Source organism: Saccostrea echinata, unplaced genomic scaffold, assembly GCF_033153115.1.
Source record: "Saccostrea echinata isolate AGI-Se365-2 ecotype Australia unplaced genomic scaffold, CSIRO_AGI_Sech_v1 ptg000030l, whole genome shotgun sequence".
Taxonomy (NCBI): domain Eukaryota; kingdom Metazoa; phylum Mollusca; class Bivalvia; order Ostreida; family Ostreidae; genus Saccostrea; species Saccostrea echinata.
The window spans coordinates 8,426,207-8,441,214 of NW_026889779.1; the positions used below are offsets into that span (position 1 = coordinate 8,426,207).

Genomic DNA, 15,008 nt, shown 5'->3' on the forward strand with positions numbered 1-15,008 from the left:
TTTGTTTTTTTTGAGCATAAACTTATTTGAAATTTGCTATGTATATTGATGAAAAATAAACTCGGTATAGCGAATTCAAAAATTTGTTATAACGAATTATACTCCTTTAACGAATTCTAAAACTTGTTATAAGGAATTTAATTCGTTGCAACAAATTATTTAATTTGTTATAACGAATAAAATTCGTTTAAACGAATTCGACAATTCGTTACAACGAATTCATATATATTTTTCTATAGGCCCTAATAATTGAATTAGATTAAACGAATTTAATTCGTTAAACAAAATTTTAGAATATCTTCAAACAAATTTAATTTGTTATAACAAATTAAAATTTGTTTAAACGAATTTATTCTGTTTTAACAAATTTTTGAAATCAGTTATAACGAATTCACTAAATCTGTATAACAAATTTAATTCATTATTACGAATTCAAAAAATTGTTATAACGAACTAAATTCGTTATAACGAATTCGACAATTCGATATATCGAATTCAGAATTATTTTGTGATATGTCCTATATGGGCTTTCGTAGTCTCGATAGTTTTGTTGTCATCATACGGAAGTCCATTTAGGACCTTTCAAAAAATATTTTTGAATTCGATATTACGAATTGTCGAATTTGTTATAACGAATTTAATTCGTTATAACGAATTTAATCTGTTATAACAAATTTATTTAATTTGTTATAACAAATTAAATTCTTTATATCGAATTCTGAAACTTGTTATAACGAATTAAATTCGTTAAAACGAATTCGACAAATCGTTATATCGAATTCATACATATTTTCCTATATGCCCCGACTGTTGAATTCGATTTAACGAATTTAATTCGTTATAACAAATTTTAGAATTCGTTTAAGCGAATTTAATTCGTTATAACATTTTTTTTTAATTCGTTACAACGAATTCAACAAATTTGTTATAACATATTAAATTTGTTATAACGAATTCAAAGAAATTGTTATAACGTTTTAAATTCGTTTTAACAAATTCTACAATTCGTTATATCAAAAATATTTTTTGGATAGGTCCTAAATGGGCTTCCGTATCATTATAATGATTTGGTTTGCAACTACAATAATCTTTTGGCTGGTTGAATTTTGATTGATATGTTTGATACTAATTGTTCGGCCATTGTTTATTCTGGATTTACTGTTTATTATCATTTTTTTCAAATAGACAAATTACTGTCCGTGGAATTTTTGAAATTTCTTTTCTTTTCTTTCCTTGTTTGAATTGTTTTTAGTCTGTATAGAAAAGTTAATCATGCTGAGTATGAATATTAATAAAACTTTTAGTTACTTCTCTGACAATTTTAATTCCAGGGGTGTTCAAAATTTGTCCTACACTCTAGTGATGCATGCATATTCAACAGTAAATTTTATAGAAATTAGGAAATATGTCGTTATATTTATTGTCATATACTTATACACGAATAGGTAACAGTTTATACACTCATTTTTAATAGCATTTAAATATCTCGAATAAAGAAATTGTACTATTATAGTAGATAATAAAAATCCACATATTTGATAGCAACTATGTATGAATTGGAAAAAAAAAACATACAGCTAGGTGAAACAGTGAGGAATAGGGGTCCCAAACTTGTTATGTTTTTAGCTCACCTGAGCCGAAGGCTCAAGTGAGCTTTTCTGATCACATTTTGTCCGTCGTCCGTCTGTCTGTCTGTCCGTCCGTCTGTAAACTTTTCACATTTTCGACTTCTTCTCCAGAACCACTGGGCCAATTTCAACCAAACTTGCCACAAAGCATCCTTGGGTAAAGGGGATTCAAGTTTGTTCAAATGAAGGGCCATTCCTTCTTTCAAGGGCAGATAATTAAGAATTAGTGAAAATTTGGTGGTATCTTTTAAAAATCTTCTTCTCAAGAACCACTGGGCTGTAAAAGTTGAAACTTATGTGACACCTTCATTACATAGTGTAGATTCAAATTTGTTCAAATCGTGACCCCCAGGGGTAGGGTGGGGCTACAATGGGGGATCAAAGTTTTACATTGGAATATATAGGAATAAATCTTTAAAAATCTTCTTCTCAAGAACAACAAAGCCACAATTAGTCATATCCTCAGGTAGTGCAGATTCAAGTTTGTTCAAATCATGACCCCCAGGGGTAGGGTGGGGCCAAAATAGGGAATCAAAAATTTACATAGGAATATATAGAGAAAAAATCTTGTAAAATCTTCTTCTCAAGAACAACAAAGCCACAATTAGTCATATTGATATAGAATCATCCTCAGGTAGTGCAAACTCAAGTTTGTTCAAATCATGACCCCCAGGGACAGGATGGGGCCACAATGGGGGATCAAAGTTTTACAGAGAAATATATAGGAAAAAATCTTGAAAAATCTTCTTCTCAAGAACAACAAAGTCAAAATTAGTCATATTGATGTGGATTCATCCTCAGGTAGTGCAGATTCAAGTTTGTATCAAATCATGACCCCTGGGGATAGGGTGGGGCAACAATGGGCGATCAAAGTTTTACATAGGAAAATACAGAAAAAAAAATTGAAAACTCTTCTTCTCAAGAACAGCAAAGCCTTGTTAAGTCATACTGATATGGAAGCATTCTCAGATAGTGTAGATTTAACTTTGTTCGAATCATGACCCCCAGGGGTAGGGTGGGGCCACAATGGGGGATCAATGTTTTACATAGGAATATATAGAAAAATATCTTGAAAAATCTTCTTCTCAAGAACAACAAAGTCACAATTAGTCATATTGATGTGGATTCATCCTCAGGTAGTGCAGATTCAAGTTTGTATCAAATCATGACCCCTGGGGATAGGGTGGGGCAACAATGGGCGATCAAAGTTTTACATAGGAAAATACAGAAAAAAAAATTTGAAAACTCTTCTTCTCAAGAACAGCAAAGCCTTGTTAAGTCATACTGATATGGAAGCATTCTCAGATAGTGTAGATTTAACTTTGTTCGAATCATGACCCCCAGGGGTAGGGTGGGGCCACAATGGGGGATCAACGTTTTACATAGGAATATATTGGAAAAAACTTTAAAAATCTTCTTCTCAAGAACAGCAAAGTCATGTTTTGTCATATTGATATGGAAGCATCCTCAGGTAGAGTAGATTCAAGTTTGTTCAAATCATGACCCCTGGGGGTAGGAAGGGGCCACAATGGGGGATCATAGTTTTACATAGGAATATATAGGGAAAAAAACTTGAAAAATCTTCTTCTCAGGAACAGCGAAGCCATGTTTTGTCATATTGATATGGAAGCATCTTCAGTTAGTGTAGATTCAAGTTTGTTCAAATCATAACCCCAAGGGGTAGGGTGGGGCCACAATGTGGGATCAAATTTTTACAAAGGAATATATAGGAATAAATCTTTTCAACAACAGAAAAGCCATGTTTAGTCATATTGATATGGAAGCATCCTCAGGTAGTGTAGATTCAAGTTTGTTCAAATGATGGGGGGGGGGGGGAGGGTCCACAATTGGGGATCAAATTTTTAACAAGGGAATATATAGGAAAAAAATCTTTAAAAATCTTCTGCTCATGAACAGCAAAGCCATTTGTTATATTGATATGGAAGCATCCTCAGGTAGTTCAAAATCCAAGCCCCTCCCCCCCCCCCTTTAAACTTTTCAATACTGGAGTGATTTGTGCTTTTTCCTAGCCAATGTGCTCAGGTGAGCGATGTGGCCCATGGGCCTCTTGTTAAGATATACATGAGATCGATCACTGTTCTATTCTTAACCTTTTTCATTGGTTCCATCTTATGGCAAATAGCGATAAAACGCAATCAAATTAATTAACAATCACGCTGTAAGGCAAAGTATCTGTGACTTCACAGACTCAAGACGGAGCTTTTTTTCCGGGATGGGTTAGGTGAAAATGCAAACACCCTCAAGCAACCTTTAACTTGGTCATTTTACCCGGTGATCTGACAGAAAGAGTACATAAAGACTCTCTATCTCACTTCTGAATGATAAATTTTATCTGGAAGGTTTCAAATGACCCTTTCAATCAGAAGCAACCATATTCTGTTGCTTTGTGAACTTTGATGATTAATATTTTTATGGAACCTTTTTGTTTTTAAAAAAATTGGCTTTCCGAATGAATGAAAAAAATCTTCTGAGAAAGACTGGGTCAGGCCGTCTTAAAAATATTGTTTGTTTGCCCTCTCCCGACTAACACTTAAAAAAATGGATCGGTAGGTAGGTGAAAATTTCAAAGAAAATTTCAACATGTTTCTTCACAAGAAGAGAAAAATCAGGGGGAAAAGTAAAAAAAAAAATGCTTCCTGGAGGTTAAAAAGTTTTGAGTCGGGCCATTTTTAGTCGGTCGGGAGTGGGGAAACAAACAATTTTTTAAAGATGGCCTCATTATAGATTTTCTTTTTTTTTGAAAGGAACAGTGTATGTATCTATGTAATTTTTTCAACGGTTAGTTTAAAATCTTACAATCATCTTCAAGATTTTTAAAGAATTAGAAAAAGGAATACCTGTTTGTTTATTTTTTGATGCAGTGCTTGCCTGGATTTTAGCGTGTGGAAAGTTAACCACCTATGTTTCTATTTTACTTTTTATATATTACAAAGCGTCCGTAGAAGGGGAATCAATGTTTTTCCCAAATATTCAACCATTAAACCAAGTCAATGTTTCCCTGGGCAAATGCAATCTTTCCGACGATGTAGATGAAGTAAAGTTCCAAATCTTCAATAGAATATTAACATGATGTTGCCATGCAGGCATAAATGTACCTATATATAGAAGTTTGTGGACTCCCTTGATGTTGCCATGCAGGCATAAATGTACCTATATATAGAAGTTTGTGGACTCCCTTGATGTTGCCATGCAGGCATAAATGTACCTATATATAGAAGTTTGTGGACTCCCTTGATGTTGCCATGCAGGCATAAATGTACCTATATATAGAAGTTTGTGGACTCCCTTGACGTTGCCATGCAGGCATACATGTACCTATATATAGAAGTTTGTGGACTCCCTTGATGTTGCCATGCAGGCATAAATGTACCTATATATAGAAGTTTGTGGACTCCCTTGATGTTGCCATGCAGGCATAAATGTACCTATATATAGAAGTTTGTGGACTCCCTTGATGTTGCCATGCAGGCATAAATGTACCTATATATAGAAGTTTGTGGACTCCCTTGATGTTGCCATGCAGGCATAAATGTACCTATATATAGAAGTTTGTGGACTCCCTTGACGTTGCCATGCAGGCATACATGTACCTATATATAGAAGTTTGTGGACTCCCTTGACGCAATTAGGCTATACAGTAAAACAGATTCTGAGTACACTTGAATATAGATTTCAACTTAATCATAATTGCTTACGCTGTCATATAAAGTTCTTCGATAGCTTAGAGTCAAACTAAAGAAAAATCATTTTTCGACAGTAGTCAGAACAAAATTTTATTTAAGCCAAAACATGGAACAACACACGCTTTTCTAAAGCGTATACCAAAAAAATAATAATAACACAGACATAAATACTACATAGCAAACTTGGTAACAAGAAAATAACAAATATGATCAAGATTTAACTTGATTTGAACATGTCGCAAAGAATTCTCTCAATTGGAATGTTGCCAATTGTTCTTCTGAAAAAGATGTCCTCTATCGCCCGCGAACTCACATTGCACATAGCCGGAAGTTGTAAAAGCAGTCTGCCAAAACGTGTTTTAAGGAGCCTCTGGTTACTGACATAATCATTCAGCATCATTTGGGCTTGATCCTGTAATGCTTCCACTTGTAGCGAATCACGCAGCCCCTTAACATCTAAAAAATAAACTGAATTTTAAAAAAAATGCAAATGGCATTACATGTTAAAGGTTTGGAGAATGATATATATTGCGGTATCTGATGTTCATAGCTATCAGCTAGAGAAGTGCAATAAATACAGGGTAAATATAGTACTTCGAGGGTTGCTAAATAATCGAATTAACAAAAACACAATGATTTTTTAATTATATGATTCAATGATTAAATGATACAAACACACAAGGCAAGACTAGCAGTCTAATCTGTTGTAGTCCTAACCGAACGCAGTGAGAGTGGCAGGATTTCAAAATTCATTGGCCGTCAAAAATAAACATATTGCATAGCAAAATTGTATTAATTTAGAACTTCTGATCTTTTTTTTTTTTTTTGTCAAATATAGAAAAAAAAACCAGAAGTCTCTGACGAGACTGTAACTCTATTGGTTTGTACTTACAACAATGGAAAAGAAAAGTAGCACTTGAACTTGAAACTTTGCAACAGCAATAAAGAGAATAATGTTCCTTGGTTTAGTCTCTTTTGTGGCAAGAATTATTGAAATCAGACCAAAACTGTAGGAGGAGTAGCTTTTTAAAAGCATTTCACAGAAATTTCTATTTCTAGCAAACATGGCAACACCGGTCATCGAAGTCAAAACAGAAATATAGAATTTTGTATCTTATTGTAGTCTTCTTGTGTGCCAAGTTATATTGATATCAGATTAAAACTTTAGGAGGGTTAGCCTTTTGAAAAAAAAAATGATTACAGACAGACAGATGACGGACACCTTACTATCGCATAAGCTTCTCTGGTCTCTGACTAGTAGAGCTAAAATTCAAATGTTATATTTACCTGATAGGTTGGGTGCAGTTGAATATAACTTATGATTTCAGCCAGAGAAGCATTCAATCATATAATAAACATGTTTTTAAAAATGCAAAATTAAGGTGTTATCAAATGTTATACTCTTGCATTTAGTATAAACCAAACTAAGAGCCTACCAGGCTTAAACAGCAGAATGGCTTTGAGACATGCATACTCGGTGGAGTCGACCCTGATGCTATTGAGTCGGTAGATGATATCCTGAACCTGCCTCAACTGCACGGACATCAACGATGTCTTCTCCATGTTGGGCCCATCTAACGTGTATCCATTAGCGTTTAACAGGTAACCTGTAAAATATTGCAAGGTTAATATTTTGCGTAGGAAATCATGGAATTTACTGTAATTCTTACATATGATTAACAACTAGATTGACAAACTTTTGAGCAATATGGCTTACCAACGTCTATGTTAAGCGACCATTGAGCAGCACTGAGGACAAACAGTTCACACCATGACTCCTCCAGAAGAATAGCCTGGTCCCTGAAAGGGAGTTGGAGAAAAGACGGAATATTTCTTGCCCACTTGACGGACATAAACAAAAGTTTAGCGGCAGTCTCAAATGTACACTCATTAGAAGAGGGACTGGTATAGAGAGCATTGTCTGTTGGTCTGTCGGTGGACTGTGGTGGCACTATAGCTGTGTTCTGATCCATCCCGCTTTTAGCTGGTGATGCCATTTTGGGTGGGGTAAGCTGATTCTTTTCGTCTGACAGAGACGTACTGGAACTCACTGGAGATGGCAGCTCCATGCTTGGTCTGATGTCTGTATCTGTAAAACAATTTTCAAAAATTCATGAAATACAGAAAAAGAAACTCTTATTCAAATTTTAAAGAAAAACTGTTTTAAAGATTCTCAAAGCGATAAAACATAATAAAATATTACTGAATACCTTTTTCGGGTTTGATGTCAAGTGGAAGTGGACTTGTGTCACACTGCGATAACCTGGTATCCTGGGTCGAGTCCACGGAGGGAGAGGGGGAACGACTGATACTTTTATCTCCACCGTTAATAGAAGAGTTTGTGGAGGACACGCTGCTACTTCCTCCATCACTGACATCCTGGTGCGGACGGAGGCCGATATCAATGTTGCCGTTAGTGATGCTGGCAGACAGGAAGTAGTTTCTCTTTTGGTCCGGTATGGGTACCGGAAGAGTGGGGATGTATGGAGCATATCTAGGAACAGTATATTCTGGGCGATATCCGATATTCATTCCGTAATTTGGGATCTGGTTGTACGTGTAGCATCTGAAAAGTAATACAAACAAATGTGAAAAAACAAAATATTTAAAGAACCTTTTACAAAATTGTTAATTGTGGCATCGTTATTGCTTGTTGAAAACTCAAAATTCAGCGGTTGATGTATCATTATTAATGCACATATTCAGTTGTATTCAAAAGTTGTACCTCTGACGCTCAAACATATCCCCGATTTGATGAGGAAAAGGAGAAGGGTTCTTTATGGAATCGCCATAATGTTCAGAATTGTCTCTCTTGTAGTGGTAACAGCGTGGGGCTCGCTCATGCTGAACAGCTGAAAAAGACATTGTTATGTTGGTTGCATTAGGTTGTTTCAGAGATAAGAAGTCGTACTATGCAAACGCGGATGAAAACTAGACCGTGTAAATTTCGTACTCTTTAATCAAAATAAATATCAGACGGTTTCGTTTAGGACCATATTTGGACAATAAAAATTCCATGCTGTAACTAAAAGCACCTATAATGAAGAGGATCCGGCTATACAGACTCTACAATCTGTAAACTGTTGAACTGGGTATGCATTCATGTGATTGAGTGGGTATTTGGGGGTATCAAATTACTTTTTATTTACAAATTAGCTCTATTTAACACCAGGAGCTGACGTTCATTAAATATTTCTCTAATACTTCATTCCGTAATCTGTATACAAAACCTCTCGAGTAGTCGCGTGCGCTCGCGAGAGTTCGCCTGCGCAGTGAGAGCAGACAGGTGAGACGAGAATGGTTTTGTCAACAGAGTGTCACTCTCAGTAAGGGGCTTTGTCGTCAGTCAGTGTATGGTTTAATTAACCGATCCTAAGCAAACTGGGCATTGAAATATGTTTATTGTACAACAACAGAATCTCCGGAACAAAGAAATTATCGTTACAAACTTCCCATCTTTGACAAACAGTATGCTGATACTTGATCACTTAACACTCTATATAAAGACCCGATACATTTAAATGTAAAATGAGTGTTATTAATTTGGTCATTTGCTTTCAGTGCATTTAGCTTCAGTAGGGAAACTTCAATGAAACGAGATTTGCCCCTCCCCTCTCTCATTCTCTCTCTGTCTCTGCTGCGAACCCTTTATACTTCAAGGTAAAACCAATTATTTATATAAAATCGAAAATAATATAGAAATATAGTTATACATGTAATAAATAAAACGATTGACAAGATCGATTTGAATTTAATGTAATCAACTTCTGTATTTGTTCAACTTCTGCTGCAGACCCACTTGAAGCAATACATATTAGCATGGTTTAGAAATCGCTCTAAAGACACGATTTCACTTCATCATTACACAAAGTTTATGTTGACCCAAACCCTAGAACCGGCAATTGTTATGGATCAGCGCAGATTTTTTCCGGTACACCCGATCCCGACTGATTGATCACTCCGGAGAAAGGTGCACTCGAGATGACGGATTGGGGAGCATTCTGAGAAAGCACAGGTGAAGTCAACATGATTACCTGAAGTTTGGTAGACAAATATTTTAAGACCAATTGGAAAAAAAGCTACATGCAGAAGCCAAACCTCAAGCACTTGTCCAACCATCCATCAATTAACTTTCAAAGCCTTGTTAACGTACAAAAAGAAATCACTTGTCATTTTTTCAGTTCTAAACATCCACTTTTAGAAAGCGAGAGAAAATAAGTGTATACGTAATGTTATATCAAGCATTAAAAGAAAAGAAACTTTTTTACCGTCTCGATTCATCTTCATCTCTAGACATTTCCGGAATCTGCAGGCCTGACATTGGTTTCTTCTCGCAACATCTACAATGCAATTTCCATTCTCTTTGCAGACGTATTCCAGACTTCGGCGAATGCTGCGCTTGAAAAATCCCCGGCAACCATCACAACTCTGGACACCATAATGCTTTCCTGAAGCCTTGTCACCACAGACAAGACATAGGACTTCCGGTTTTCTATCTTGCTGACCAGCGTCTAAAACAAAACAAAAGATTCATTATTATCATTTTCTTAAATTTTCATTAATTTCTAAAGATTAAAAAACAATAGCTTCAGGTACAGCCACAGTTAGGACAAAACATTGTTAAAATTTTGATTAATTAAAAGTACTTGTATTTTGAAAATGCAGTTTGCTTTTACGGTTGATTTTTATTAGGCATTAACCCCAATGTACAAGTGTAGGCATCGATTTAATATCAACTTGTAAAGAAATAAAATCTTTTTTATTTTTTTCTCTCTCGTCTCTTTTATTCAGGAAATATTAACTTACCTAAAAAAAAATTCATAATTAAAAATCTATGATTATCATCATATATATATTAATAGTTATCGCCTTTATTGTCCATTTATGTCCGTGATATTTTATTATAACCCCTTCCTTTCTTTCCAAACACCCCCCCCCTCTTTTTCTTATCGCCCTGCATTTTTTGTATTGTACATTTGTTTGTTGTACATCAAGTGTATATGTATATGTCATTTTGTTTGTGTTGGAGAGGACAATCTAAGTTAATAAAACTTGTATCCAATCCTATTGATTATGTTTCAATAAAATATGTTTAAATAAAATATATATATATATTTTATCCACCGGTCATTTTGTCAAAGTCTTTGAATTGAGATAAACCAAAAACTGTCATATTAAACTTTCTATTATGACCATGAATAACAAATATATCACTATAAAATCCCCCCAAAAACTGAGATGTATTTACACTCACAAAAAATCTTTTGTTAAAATAGGAGATAGATAACTTTTAATAATATTGAATATAAGAATAAAGAAATAAATATGAAAAGACAAAATCAGATTAATTTAACTAATCATTTCCAGATGAAACAACGCTTGTGTCATTTCTATTTCATCCAAGAAAGGACAAAATAAAGCATTTAAGTACAACAAAAATTGTAATGACTGCTAAAACACGAAACCCCATGAGGTCGGGGGGTCATATGCAGATTAACCGAGTCCCCGCTGCGTTTGAGCGTGTCTTTTGACTGTTATTTCTCATGACAGCGGGTGGTAATCATTTATGTTTTTACTCTGCTAAATTTGAAAAACAACAAACAACTCTCCAATATTGTATCACCCGTGACAGTTAAAGAACATACAAATTCTGTTTTTATTGAATTCTTCATTGTCAATGTTATACTTGCGAAAATGTTGTTTCCGAAATATGTATTGTATTTGTATTGTATTTGGTTTCGAAAAAAAGATAAAAATAAATAAATAAATAATGAAAAAAATTTAAATCTTAAATTTTATAAAACCAAAAGGTCTTTCATATTTTTTTATGAATAATAGTTAGGACTTTTTTAAACAGAAAAAAGGGGGAAATATTATAATTTGGAAACAGATAATCTCTTGCATAAATGTGCAATATATCTAAGATCACGCTGTTACCCCATCGTGTATTACTCCTTTCGTCGTTATTCTACGCAACACCATGTAACACGACTCTAAATAATATTATTAATATTGACTAATTTATTACAAATTTTTGTTTTCCACTATACAAAAGGATAGAATTTAACAGTAATGATTTTAGTTTGTCTTTCATACATATATCAGTTACACAATATTACGACAAAAGTCCATGTCCCTACGAGTTCGCATTCAGGGAGGGAGAGCTTTATGAAGCATTATATCACCTTCTTAAATTGTTGCGTAATGTTGCCAACTTTTGGTATTCTTTTTAATCTCCGTGCCTTAAAGAATATGATATAATAACGATGATTTATGGTTAATTAAATGGGTTTAAGGATTAATGTAAAATTGCAAACAAGTTGCAAATAAATAACTTTTTTATATGTTTTTTTCTTTAAAGCAACGTAACTTTAAACTGTTTTATTAAATTTGTTTCGTAGATTTATTTTACATTTTTTAGAACGCATGCTCAATCACATAGTTTTAGATCTACTAAAAAATTCAGTTTTTAGGAAATCCTCTTTTTTCAGACGCTACAATAAATTTGATTTATATATGAAAAGAGAACATTTACATACTGGCTATAAATAATAATGAAATAATTTTTAACGATCTACATGTATGCATACATGTAGATATACAAATTCTTGACACTTCGCCAGCGCATTTCTTAGAAACCCGGGGCCTGTTTTACAAAAGAACTTACGACTAAGACCAAATACTTAAAGTGATTGTAATTCCAGCAAAATTAATGATTCTCTTAAAAAATAGTTGCACAGAAATATTCTTTAAAGTTATTTTTAAAAAGCTAGAAACCATTTTCAAATTAGTGTGAAAAAAATTATTTGCAAAAAACCCCCAACATTTTGATCTTAGACCTAAGTTCTTTCGGTAAACGTGGCCCTGGTTTAGAAATCAAACAAGACATTTTTTTTTGTCGCTGTGAATTAAATTTTATTTTTTATCTAGTATAAAAACAAATAGGTTTTTTTCGGGTTTTCACACTTAGCATAATCAATATTTTCCATGTAAAGATACAAAAATAAGCATGTACATATATTTGCTTCTGATATTCCTTTAATTACAAATCGCTCTATCGAGAATGCCTTTCGAACGCGACGACTTTAGCCCGAGGTCAACATGATAAAAAAATTGGAACGGGTTTCACATGGGGATAAAAATAAATGCAAATACATACAAACTAAGAAATAAACTTTTAAAAGTTCTTCTTGAGATAAAAAAAAGTCAATGGTATAAAATATGTACCTCTGATAATTTCAGGAGACAGAATTGGATTCATTCTTCCTGAAGACCTGTAGAATTCTCGGTATATGTCGGCTGCTGGTGGAATGTCGTAATACACAACGGACAGTACTGATTTCTCCTCACCCCTAACCCGGCGATGATCGCGTCAATCTCGTGCAAGTTGAGCGCTGAATGACATTCCAATCCGACTTCTGATTGGCCGATTGTTTACGCCGTCATCTCATTGACGATTCTTCGTTGGGTGGGTGATACAACGGTGATATTTTAATAACTTTTACATAATCACCATTCTTCTTTTTAATTAGCCATCATTGAGGACAGTTTTTAACCATGTAATATTTTGGCCATAAGAGCTTTATATTTTTGGTAAAGTTGCCCAAGATTATCTCAGGATTATGTGATATTGCAGGTTTGAATGCTCTCTCTAGTATCCAATGGGGAGAGTGAGGAGTTTTGAGAGGGATTAATGCGAAGATTATCTGATCAGAAAATTAGGGATTTATTTTTGGCGTTACCTGAGCTGTTCGGAGCACAGGTGAAAGCTGGTCGTGGCCCCCCACTGGTCATGTTGACGTAGCTGGACAACTTTTAAATCTATGCCAACCAAGTAGTTCTGTTTCACTGTTGTTTTTTTTTACTGTGATCCTAGGTACTAGTATTTCTAGAAAGTTAAAAAAAAAATAACATTTAATAAAAAGAGTATTTCCATTTATTTCTCCCCTATACTCTTTTCCTGTGTTTTAATTCAACATAGGTGACGATCTTTTACTTTAAAAATATATATCCTACTGTAATGAAATTAAATGATATCTAAATACATGTACATGCATTAGAAAAGATTTTTAAAAAAAAACCCATCGGTTATGAACCCCCGCTGATCACAGTGGTATATCTAGTGTTCAACTATTTTCTTAATTAATAAACAGAAACTATTTGTTAGCGAATTTCTAAAACGTGTAAAGGGATTTCAAACCTGTACCAATGAGAATTTGAATAAATATCTGACACCCATCCCTAAATATACACATAATGAATGAAAAACATATCTGACTAGCCCTTGTGCTTAAAATACATCTATTTTTGTTTTCTTCTTTATAGTTGAGCAGATCCTATAAGACGGTACATAAATGAAGATCATGATTGTTTCTTGAATAAATCGTTAACTTATCTCTATTTGAAAATAAAATATAGTCGTGTACTTATTCCAATTTTCAAATAAAAAGCTAAACAACAAAAATTTTGTTTATTTTTCCCTATTGTAAAAGTTATGATGCAGCTCAGTATTTGTTGTGATATTCCTTTTAGTTCTCTATTTGTTGTCGCTCTCTTATTGTTTAGAAACTCCAGAAGTCATAACACATCAATTTCATTTTTTTTAATTGTAACATAACATTATGCTATAATGACTAATTCTTTGATCATTTTGAGTGCAATACTTTGAAATTCTATTGATTATATCATTTTGGGATAGAAAATAAAATAAGAATATCAATGTTCATTTGAATTTGTCAAAGTGGGCAACACCTATCTCTATCCGGTAAACTTTTTGTTTCTTGATTTCAACTTTTATGTTTTGAATTTCCTCGAATTTTACGCAGTAGAAATTTTTCTCTTTCTCGTAAGCCCCAAAATAAAGAATGAATCCTTGGGTGAAAGGAATTAAAGTTTGTTCAATAACTGAATGAGTCCGTTATAAGGGAAAGGAAATGCAGAATAGGACAATAGGAAATTGTTTAAAAAGACGGCGTGGTTCTTCAAAATATAAAACTTTTGTAAAATCATCCTCATGCATTAACCAATTGTAAGTTAAAATTGTCACAGAAATAATTGTAGGAAAACTATCAAATTTATTCAACTAAAACACACCAAGGCTACAAATTGTCACTTCAATGTACAGGCCCGTAGGAAGCAATTTCAGCTTGGGAAGGGGGGGGGGGCATAACCATACATTTTCAGTTGGGGGAGGCACGATCAACTACCAAAAATTCCTTGACAAGCAAACAAAAGAGGCATCAGACGTTATTATTGAGGGGGGCACAAGCATATACTAGCTATGTTTTCTATGTAGTATTCTAAATATCGGGCAATATTTTGGGGGGTATGCATATGCCCCCCCGTGCCCCCCCCCCCTCCTCCGTGTACAGCCATGAAGTACTGTCGACCTGATGGTCCTTAGTGATAGGATGCGTTCATATGACAAGATTTCTTGCTATTTTTAAAACAAAGGTTACAATTTGTCAAAGTAATTGGGTGTATGCCGCTAAAACATTCCTACATTCGTCCTTTCATATATCTAAAGATTGCAGATTGTCATTGAATATTTTATTATTGTATCATCGGAAAAAAGGTAAAAGATTACCATGATAATGGAATCGCAAGTGTAAAGTTCTCTATTTCCTTTCAACATATTTCTATTGTATATTCATGGTATCATATTGTAAGAGAAGCT

The 15,008-nt window shown here is 34.0% G+C and overlaps 1 protein-coding gene across 1 annotated transcript; it reads right to left on the minus strand.

Annotated features, from left to right (window-relative positions):
• Positions 1-5,414: 5,414 nt before the first annotated feature.
• Positions 5,415-12,703, minus strand: LOC133197213 (nuclear receptor subfamily 2 group E member 1-like). Its single transcript, XM_061333129.1, has 7 exons — positions 12,560-12,703; positions 9,601-9,843; positions 8,058-8,184; positions 7,543-7,898; positions 7,050-7,421; positions 6,769-6,939; positions 5,415-5,788 (listed from the first exon to the last, which is right to left on the minus strand). Exons 1-7 carry the CDS (start codon positions 12,591-12,593, stop codon positions 5,550-5,552), a joined length of 1,542 nt encoding a protein of 513 aa, XP_061189113.1. The 5' UTR covers positions 12,594-12,703; the 3' UTR covers positions 5,415-5,549.
• Between the last annotated feature and the right edge of the window lie 2,305 nt (positions 12,704-15,008).